Source organism: Aotus nancymaae, unplaced genomic scaffold (assembly GCF_030222135.1).
Source record: "Aotus nancymaae isolate 86718 unplaced genomic scaffold, 86718_ANA_hifiasm-v0.15.2.pri h1tg000004l, whole genome shotgun sequence".
NCBI classification, from domain to species: Eukaryota; Metazoa; Chordata; class Mammalia; order Primates; family Aotidae; genus Aotus; species Aotus nancymaae.
In genome coordinates, this window is record NW_026988415.1 from 44,062,467 (window position 1) to 44,072,937 (window position 10,471).

Below are 10,471 nucleotides of genomic sequence, written 5' to 3' on the forward strand. Positions count from 1 at the left end.
GCAAACAAGCTTGGTGTTTGGTGAGGGTTCTTGCTTTGTGTTGCAGATGGCTGCCTTCTTGCTGTGTACTTACAGGACCTCTTCTTCATGTGCGTGCTGGGTGGGGTGGAGGGAGGAGAGAGGTCATGTGAGAATGCTTTCATGTTTCTTCTTATAAGGGCACTAATTCTATAGGATCAAGGCCCCACCCTTATGACCAAATTTATCATTAATTATCTTCTTTCTTACTCCAAATACAGCCACACTAGGGGTTAGAGCATCAATATATGAATTTTGGGTGAACATAAACATTCAGTCCATAAGACTCACAGTAATCAAAACAGTGTGGGTGGTACTGGAAGAAAGACAAACATAAAGACCAACGGAATAGAATTGAGAGCACGAAATTCACCCTCACATATATGGTCAAATGATTTTTGGCAAAGGTGCTAAGACCGTTCAATGAGGAAAGGTCAGTCTCGTCAACAAATGTGGTTTAAAAAAAAAAAAAAAACCTCTAAATATCCACATGGGAAAACATGAAGTTGGACCATTGCCTTATACCATATATAAAAATAACTCAAAATGAATCAAAGACCTAAATGTAAGAGCTAAAACTGTAGAACTCTTAAAAGGAAATACATGGGAAAAACTTCATGGCATTAAATTTGGCAATGATTTCTTGGATATGCCACCCAAAGTGCAGGTAACAACAAAAAATAGATAAATTTGACTTCTCTAAAATTAAAAACATTTGTGCATTAAAGGAGACTATCAACATGGCATAAAGGCAATGCACAAAATAAGAAGATATTTACAAATCTTATATCTGATAAAGGGTTAATATCCAGAATATATGAAGAACTCCTACAACTAAACAACAACAAAAAAAGCAAGCAATCTAATTTAAAAGTAAGCAAAGAAAATCATACTGAATGGGCAAAAGCTGGAACTATTCCCTTTGAGAACTGGACCAAGACAAGTATGCTCACTTTCACCACTCCTATTTAGCATAATACTGGAAGTCCTAGCCAGAGCAATCAGGCAGGAGAAAGAAATAAACAGTATCCAAATAGGAAAACAAGAAGTCATACTATCTCTTTTTGCCATAGATGTGATTCTATACATAGAAAACCCAAAAGACTCTGCCAAAAGGCTTCTGGAACTGACAAATGAATTCAGTACAGTTTTAAAAAATTTTGTAGAGATGTTGTCTTGCTATGTTGCCCAGGCTGGTCTTGAACTCCTGGCCTCAAGTGATCCTCCTGCCTTAGCCCCCCAAAGTGCTGAGATTATGACAGGAGTCGCCTCACTGGGCCTCCACCATCCAACTTTCTATCACTACCTTCTGCTCTACATCTTCAACCATGACCATTTATGCCTTTTATTTGGTTACAAACAAATACCACTAACCTTTACATATATTTTTCTAAACTATTAGTTCATAACCTGCAAAAATATTACTGGCCCTGTCACCTTGACCTAATTAATGTACCAAAATATTGTTATAATAAAATATATGTAATTTATGCTTAAAGCACACTTTACAATACCACTGAAGATGTTGTTAGGGATCCTGAAAATTTCAGATCTATTTTCTTGCCTAATGCCATATAAATAGGGAACTTGGTTATAACTGGCTGACAAAAACTTTGTATACTTCCACATATTTTCCTCCTTTTTACTCTCATAATAAAATGTTTTACAAGCTGTTTAGGGCAACTTTTGTGCTAATCTCTGAACATCTCATCTACACTTCAGGCCACTCAAATGTCCCAAATAATTGAACTCAAAATGAATGGCAAGACATCAAGGAATAAATTGTAATGTATTTTTTGTATTAATGCTGTCGTGGCCCATTGTTGAGGCCCTGGTTAGAGGCCTATCAGTTCCTCTTCTTGGGCTGTTGATTAACTCCATACGCTAACCACTTCCTTTATCAGGTGTTCATGCTCTGGGCCACTTCAAACCAGCCCTAACCACTTAGGGGCCAGGTATAGACAGCTAGGGGCAGCCCTTATACCCTGGAGCCTGAGAAATTACTAAAATTAGCCAAGGAGGCAGTAAAACCTAACTAATTCCACCCACTTGCCATAAGTAAGCTACTCCTTACAGCTCCAATTTGCTGTTACCCAGATGCAACCTCCATGTGGCCTTGCCTGGTAGCCTTCTCTAGTTTGGAGCTGTAAGTAATAAAAGTTCTGCCTCCATTTTTCCAAGTGGCTGTATGTTGTGTCTTGCCATCAAAATAATCTTAAAATCTTATAAAACAACACTAAATTACACCATATACAATGATTAACTCAAAATGAATCAAAGACCTAAATGCAAGAGCAAAAACTATGAAACCCTTAGAAGAAAGCAAACAGGTAAATCTTCATGACCTTGGATTTGGCAATGGATTTTTAGATATGACACCAAAACTATGAACAACTGGAGAAAAACAGATACATTGGACTTCTTCAAAATGAAAAACTTTTGTGCATAAAAGGACACTATTAAGAAAGTGAAAGAGAACCTATGGAATGGGAGGAAATATTTACAAACCATATATCTGATAAGGAACTAATATCCAGAATATATAAAGAACTCTTACAACTCAATGACAAAAAAACCAAACACCCTAATTTAAAAATGGGCAAGGATATGTAGAAGGTTGAGACCGGATCTCCACTTCCTTACACCATATACAAAAATCAACTCAAGATGGATTAAAGACTTAAATGTAAAACCCAAAACTTAAAAAACCCTGGAAGACAACCTAGACAACACCATCATGGACATAGGAATGCGCAAAGGTTTCATGACAAAGATGCCAAAAGCAATTGCATCAAAAGCAAAAATTGACAAACGAAATTTGATTAAACATGAGAGCTTGTGTATGGCAAAAGAAACTATCAACAGAGTAAAGTGACAACCTATAGAATGGGAGAAAATATTTGCAAACTATGCATCTGACAAAGATCCAATATTGAGCATCTATAAGGGACTTAAACAAATTTACCGGAGAAAAACAACTCCATTAAAAAGTAGGCAAAGGACATGAACAGACATTTTTCAAAAGAAGACATACATATGGCCTATAAGTATATGAAAAAAAAAGCTCAATATCACTGATTAGAGAAATGCAAATCAAAACCACAATAAGATACCATCTCACACTAGTCAGAATGGCTATTAATAAAAAGTCAAAAATAATAGATGCTGGCAAGGTTACGGAGAAAAGGAAACATTTAGACACTGTAGGTGGGAGTATAAGTTAGTTCAACTATTGTGGAAAGCAGTGTGTCTATTCATCAAAGAACTAAAAACAGAACTACCATTTGACCCAGCAATTCCATTACTGGGTATGTACCCAGAGGAATATAAATCATTCTACCACAAAGGCACATGCACACTAATATTTGCTGGAGCACTATTCACAACAGCAAAGACATGGAATCAACCTAGATGCCCTTCAGTGACATATTGGATAAAGAAAATGTGGTACATATACCCCTGGAATACTATGCAACCATAAAAAAGAATGAGATCATGTCTTTTGCAGGAATATGGATGGAGCTGCGGGCTATCATCCTCAGCAAACAAATGCAGGAACAGAAAACCAAATACCACATGTTCTCACAAGTGGGAACTAAATGATGAGAACTCATGAACACAAAAAAGGGAACAACAGACACTGAGACCTATTGAGGGTGGAGGGTGAGAGGAGGATGAGGATTAAAAAACTACATGTTAGGTACTATGATTATTATTTGGCTGATGAAATAATCTGTATACCAAGCCCCTGTGACATGCAATTTACCTATGAAACAAACCTGCACATGTGCCCCCAAACCTAACATAAAAGTTAAAAAATAAAAATTGGCAAAGCACTTGAATAGATATTTCTCCAAAGGAGATATACGAATATTCAACAAACCCAAGAAAGGATACTCAGTATAATGGGTCATTAAGAAAATGCAAATTAAAACCACTTCTCTCCCACTAGGGTGATAAATATAAATAAACAGAAATTAACAATTGTTTGCAAAGATATGGTAAAACTGGAACCTTGCTTGTAGGAATGCAAAATATTACAGCTACTGTGGAACAGTTTGGCGGTTCCTCAAAAATGTAAACATAGAATTACCATATGAACCAACGATTACACTCCTAGCTATATATGCAAGAGAAATAAAGACATACACCCACACAAAAGCTTATACATAATTGTTTATGGCAGCATTATTCACCACAGCCAAAAGGCAAAAACAATCCAAATATCCATCAACACATAAATGAATAAACAATGTGGTATGCATATAATATTAATCCACAAAAAAGAATGAAGTATTGCACAGGCTACGACGTAGATGAACCTTGAAAATATTATGCTAAGTGAAAGAAGCCAGACACAACAAATCACATATTGTACAATTCCATTTATAGGAAATATCTAGAATAGGTAAATTCATAAAGACAGAAAGCAGATTAGTCATTGCTAGGGACTAGGGGAAAAGGGGAATTAAGAATGACTGCTTAATGGATATGGGGTCTCTTTTCAGATTTATGAAACTGTTTTGGAACTAAATAGAGGTGATGGTTATACAATATTTTGAGTGTACTATACATGTCACTGAACTGTACTGTTTAAAATGGTTAATTCTATGTTCTGTGAATTTCTCTTTAAAAAAGAGAATAAAGATAGCAAGATTTGAAAAAATGTATACAGAAGTATATTCTTTAGGTCAATGGCCTTCATCTTTTTAATATTACATACCCCTTTGAACATCTAATGAGAACAATGGACCCTTTTCTCAGCAAATGTGCACATACAATAAAAATGTATATATCCAGTCTGGGTGCGATGGCTCATGCCTGTAATCCCAGTGCTTCAGGAGGCGAGGCGGGGGGCTTATTTGAGGTCAAGAGTTAGAGACCATCCTGGGCAATGTAGGGAGATCCTGTCTGTACAAAAATTTAAAGAAATTAGCTGGGAGTGGTGGCGTGCACCTGTAGTCTCATTTACTCCAAAGGCTGAAGTTAGAAGATCCCTTGAGCCCAGGAGTTCAAGGGTACAGTGAACTACAATTGCACCACTGAACTCCAGCCCGGACAACAGAGTGAAACCACCACCACCTCTACACACACACACACACAATTCTGAACATAATTTTAGGGGATTCATAGGTTAATAATGCCTGAACCCAAGGAATAGATGAACTCTCTTTAACATGGTTCAGCTGCTATTTGTCTCTTTCCCTTCCCATCTCTTTCTCAAGTAGTTTCTTCTTTCTGTCCTTACCTTATGATTTCCTCTTTTTCATGATGTCAACTTGCTTATATAAAATAAAAACATACATCCACACAAAAACTTGTAAGTGATTGTTTATGGCAGCATTATTTACAACAACTAAAAGGTGAAAACGACTCAAATATCCATCAACATATGATGGATAAACAGAATGGGGTGTGCACATAGAACAAAATATTATTCAGGTTCCTAGGGTACAGAGCTTCTTCTCACAAGAGTGTACATACTCCACTACTTCCTAAACATATGCAATTCTGCATACCATTTCAGGTGGCCCACAGACTTCATCAGTTGGGAATACTTGGTCTAGGTCAATATGGACAGCATGGCAGACACTGGCCTAAATTTGCTGAGACAGTCATAGGTTAGTATGGACTGGCAGGCAGCAACCCTGCATCAAGGCCAGACTGCCTCTGGGTTCCTGGAAGACACAGAGTGTGTGGGTGATAGGCACTGTGAATAAGGGCAGAGAGCAGGCAGGGTGCAGGGGACTCTCCCCCAGCAATCACTTCTTCAAGCCTCATGAACACTCTTAGCTGCAAGAGTCTAGAATAGATTTGTTCTGGTTTTCTAGTGGCATGAACAGAGCTTCACTCTGCTGGGGCTTGGTTATCCCTGTGGGAATTAGGGGGAGGGAGGAGGGAAGGAGCCAAAGTCATTTACTTATATCACCACCTTGGTCACCTGTCCAGGTATATTCTTGGAGTGAGCAACAGAGTCATGTGCCTGAATGCAGCGGATGAGAAATTCTGGAATATGAGAGGGGGTGGAGGACAACACCCTCCCCTGATATTGGCAGGGCAGGGAGGATAGGACCATTTCTGCATCCGTCACATCTGCTGCCTTGGTCTCACAGCTCTTCCCTTTGCCTAGAGCTAAACCTTTGAATGAAAATAGCCATGGGCCAAATTTTTTAAAGTGAAGTTTTTGAATTTTCTGTCAACCATCAGATTCCAGCAAGTCTATTTATCCCTCGGTAATTGTTTGGGAACATTAAGTGTGTGTGTGTGTGTGTGTGTGTGTGTGTGTTTTAAATAGAACATGAGAGAACCAGCTATTTATAAAAATTTTTTGAATGTACATTTTACTTGCTGCCAATTGAATTCCTTGTGTATGTGGCAAAAGTTAATATTATGAACTTAATTTGGTCTCTCTTCTGAGTAGAAAATTTTGAAATATTTAACGTTTTCCTCTCTTAAACACTTTCTCCTAAATGAAATAGCGTTATTTAATTTTGTGCTTGTAAGAATAACCCATGCTGAAGGGAGTGAATTAAATAAGACCAAAAAAATATTTAAAAAACTAAAATCCCTGTTTTAACTACTTGTATCCCTACTTGACAATCCACCTTATACCCATTATGAGAAGATCTGGTCCACAGGCAGAATGAACATCAGTGGCTGCGTGTAGAATTAGATCAAATAGGTACCTTCGGATAAAAGGAGAGAAAGAAAAAAAAAATCCTCCTAGATGTATCAGTGGCCAATAGCTGTAGAAGAAAGTGCAGCCCCTCCCTGATAACCACAGAAGAAAAAATACACACCACAGAGAGAAAGGTCCACATTTGACCTCTGGGATTAGCAAAGACCAAAGGGCCCCATGCCGTGGGGCGAGAAAGAGGGTTGTGGGGGGCGGGGGAGCGCGGGGAGCTCAGACGGAGAGACTAGTGAAGGGAAGAAGTGGGCTGGCTCTTGACGCACTTTCTGCGGGTGGGAGGGGAACTAGGGACCCGAGCCCACTGGTGACGTTTCTCTCACGTGGTCAGAAGCCGACGTGTGCAGAAGTCCCTCTCCTCCAGGTACCAGATCCCTGTTTCCGTGGAGGAAGGCAGACAGACTTCAGACTGAGAGACAGAGAAGGCAACTGCCCTACAACCCTGCAGGTCGGTACAAGCTGGGAACCCCTGAGATAGGGATGGTAATTGTCACAGGCTACAGAGGATCGATCTGCTTTCTAGATACCGCCCCATTCCACCCCTATTCATTTTGGCGCAGAAAATTTTTTGTGTTGGGCAAGAGGTATGGGTACCGGCTCTTATTTCCCTGGAGAAGTGCAGGCTTCTGTCAGAAGGAAATGTGAGAAAGAGTCATTTCCCAGAGATGGCTACGAACCCATTGCCGCGTGTGGATCCCTGTGGTCGGGATGTCAGAGGGCAAAGACCGGAGCGGGTCCAGGACTGGATCCTCCTTACTCCTTTCCCGATGCTCACCCATTTGGTGCAAGAAATGGAGGGCTTGGTGCGCGGCGGGGAGGTGGGAGCGGAACTCGAGAGAGGTCAAGGGTTGAGAATTGGGTACCAGTTGGGAACTCCTAGGAAGCGGGCGACCTGGCGACGTCTGATGGAGGAGGAGGAGGACCGGGGAAGAGGACAGCGACAAAACGGCAAGAGAGCGGCCTGATCCCTGCAGGGCAGCGGGAGGCGGGCGCAGTCAGTGACCCCGGGCTGCGGAGGGCGGACCCTGCAACGGGTCCAAGCCTGAGTTCCTGGTGTCTTTTCTCCATCCTCCCTCCATTTTGGAGCCGGAAATGGTGGGCTAAGGGGGTCAGGCGAAGAAGATGCTGTAGAAAAAGGGAGACAGAGGTTTGATCTGGGGATCAGCTCCCTATCCAGGAGGAGTGGCTTCTGAACCAGGGAGGATTGAGATGAGGTAGCAGCAAGACCAAAAATGTTACTGAGTTTTGAAATAATTTGTCTTTTGCATTGCAGAAAAATGTGGGCTTTCTGTGTATGTGGGGAGGGAGGAGGTGGCAGGAGTGTTTTGGACATTTCTGCCCTGCCCCCTGTCTCTGTCATCACCATTTTCAGAGAAGTGGTGGGCTCTGATTTGAATACCCTTAGGTGAGGGATTTGGAATGTAGAGATGTGAGTGCACCAGAACACTCTGTCTTCGGAACATCCTTATCTGAAACCCCACTCATTTTTGTGCCAGAAAAGTGAGATAAAAATTTGGGAGGAAGATTCAGAAACCTAGAAACGCTTTGGAAATAATCTTTCTTGCCTATGTCCCAGAAGTGGAACAATGGAGGCTCTTAAGAAGGAGCTGCAGAGAGGGAATAAGAGAAAGCAAGGGAAAGGGCAAGGAAGTGATAAGCTGGGAAAGTTTTGACAAATAGGGTCCCAAAGAACCAGTGTCCAACTTACCAGTCATTCACTTTCTCAGTTTCTCATTCAACCACCCGTTTTTTGTCTCTGCAGGTCTTCAGGTCCGTGGTTGTGGACGCTAACCCAGACAAGAAAAGGAAAGACCTGCAGTATCAGTGCAGGTCAGTGGGAGAGGACGCTTGGGAGTAGGAGTGACTTAAGCCAGAGCAGAAGTTGGGGAGTCCACTGCCCACCGCCCCTCCTCCAATCCTCCCTCTTGCAGTTTCAGAATACATGACTGCTGTCAAGACCCTAAGGGAATATGGTGATGTATGGCTGGTGAGAATAGAGGGGAGAATAAGAAAGTAAGAGGATGGATGTGTAGCATCTGTGATGCCCCTGGATGATAGAAAAGTAGCCCTGAAATCTGAGAACTGGCTATGGTTCTGTTCTGTCTGCGGTTTTATAAGTCTTACAATTGCAGGCAAGGAGAAAAAGAAGAAAACTGCCTAGGATTCCCACAGGTCAGTGTAAATTGGAACTACACAGTTAAAATTGGTATGAGCAGGCACAGCCAAGGCCAGAGCAAAGTTTAGGGACCAATATGCTCCTACACATTTCTCAGCACACTCTCCTTAAATGTAGGGAGAAGCATCTGTGTAGGTTTCTGTAAGGGAACATGTGTAAGTGTAAAGGAAAGGAAGGAATGTAAAGGTGGGAGTGCACCTGGAAGATGGGATAGGGTTAGGAAAACCCTAAGTCAAGAACGGCAAGGACTATCAGGACTTGTGTTTAACCTCCAAAGCCCTCAGTATCCTGTTCTTCTTTTTATCTCCTAGGAAAGGCAAAGAAGGGAACATCTCAACATGGAAAAGCTCTGCAAAGAACATGAAGGAAAGCCAGAAAATGAAAGAAATCTAGAAAGTGAGGGAAAGCCTGAAGATGAGGAAAGTACAGAAGAGGAAGGAAAGTCAGACGAGGAAGAAAAGCCGGACGTGGAGGGGAAGACAGAATGTGAGGGAAAGCGAGAGGATGAGGGAGAGCCAGGTGATGAGGGACAACTGGAAGATGAGGGAAGCCAGGAAAAGCAGGGCAAGTCCGAAGGTGAGGGCAAGCCACAAGGCGAGGGCAAACCAGCCTCCCAGGCAAAGCCAGAGAGCCAGCCGCGGGCCGCCGAAAAGCGCCCGGCTGAAGATTATGTGCCCCGGAAAGCAAAAAGAAAAACGGACAGGGGGACGGACGATTCCCCCAAGGACTCTCAGGAGGACTTTCAGGGAAGGCATCTGAGCAGTGAGGAGATGATGAGAGAATGTGGAGATGTGTCAAGGGCTCAGGAGGAGCTAAGGAAGAAACAGAAAATGGGTGGTTTTCATTGGATGCAAAGAGATGTACAGGATCCATTCGCCCCAAGGGGCCAACGGGGTGTCAGGGGAATGAGGGGTGGAGGTAGGGGCCAGAAAGACTTCGAAGATGTCCCATATGTTTAATGTCTTTGGCCTTTAACTCTGATTTCTCTGATGGGAATATTGCCAGACCTGCTTTCCCTGGCAGGCATTTGCCGGGCTATGTGCTTTAACCTTAAGCTGATACTTTCCTTTAGGTGTCACTCTTGTTACCAGCAGACTTTTGACCTACCTACAGTGCTCTGTCTTTTAGTAGAGGATTTTCACCCATGTGCATGGAATAAATGTTCATGGTACATTGTAAAATAACAATAAAAAAGAGTTTTCAGAACCACGTATACAGTATCAGTCCATTTCTGAAAAAATATATATGTTTACATAATACATCCATACATGGGGGACACTATGCAATTGAGTAGACCAAAGAGAAATAATGATTTTCTTTGTGTGGTGGGACTGGAAATTATTCTTTTTCTCATCTGCACTTTTTTAAATCTAAAAACACAGGTTATTTTTGTTATAAAGGAAGTAATAGAAGGTAAACAAGATAGGAAAACAATAAATACTAGGCAAACAAAAGAACTATTCATTCAGCATATGAAGGTAGTGGAGACACTTAACAATTCTTTCTGTTAGAACACAAAATGATAGATAAAACTCACATTACCCCTGGGACTTGAAGTTGGACGAATCAACCTGGTAGTTACTATA

At 41.5% G+C, this 10,471-nt stretch overlaps 1 protein-coding gene across 1 annotated transcript; it reads left to right on the top strand.

The window, feature by feature from the left end:
- The first annotated feature begins 7,039 nt into the window (after nucleotides 1-7,039).
- On the top strand, nucleotides 7,040-10,096 carry TCEAL5 (transcription elongation factor A like 5). Its single transcript, XM_012436863.3, is given in 4 exon segments — nucleotides 7,040-7,157; nucleotides 8,472-8,539; nucleotides 9,197-9,763; nucleotides 9,765-10,096. Coding segments are annotated over 2 exon segments (570 nt in total). The 5' UTR covers nucleotides 7,040-7,157; nucleotides 8,472-8,539; nucleotides 9,197-9,223; the 3' UTR covers nucleotides 9,795-10,096.
- The last annotated feature ends 375 nt before the right edge of the window (nucleotides 10,097-10,471 follow it).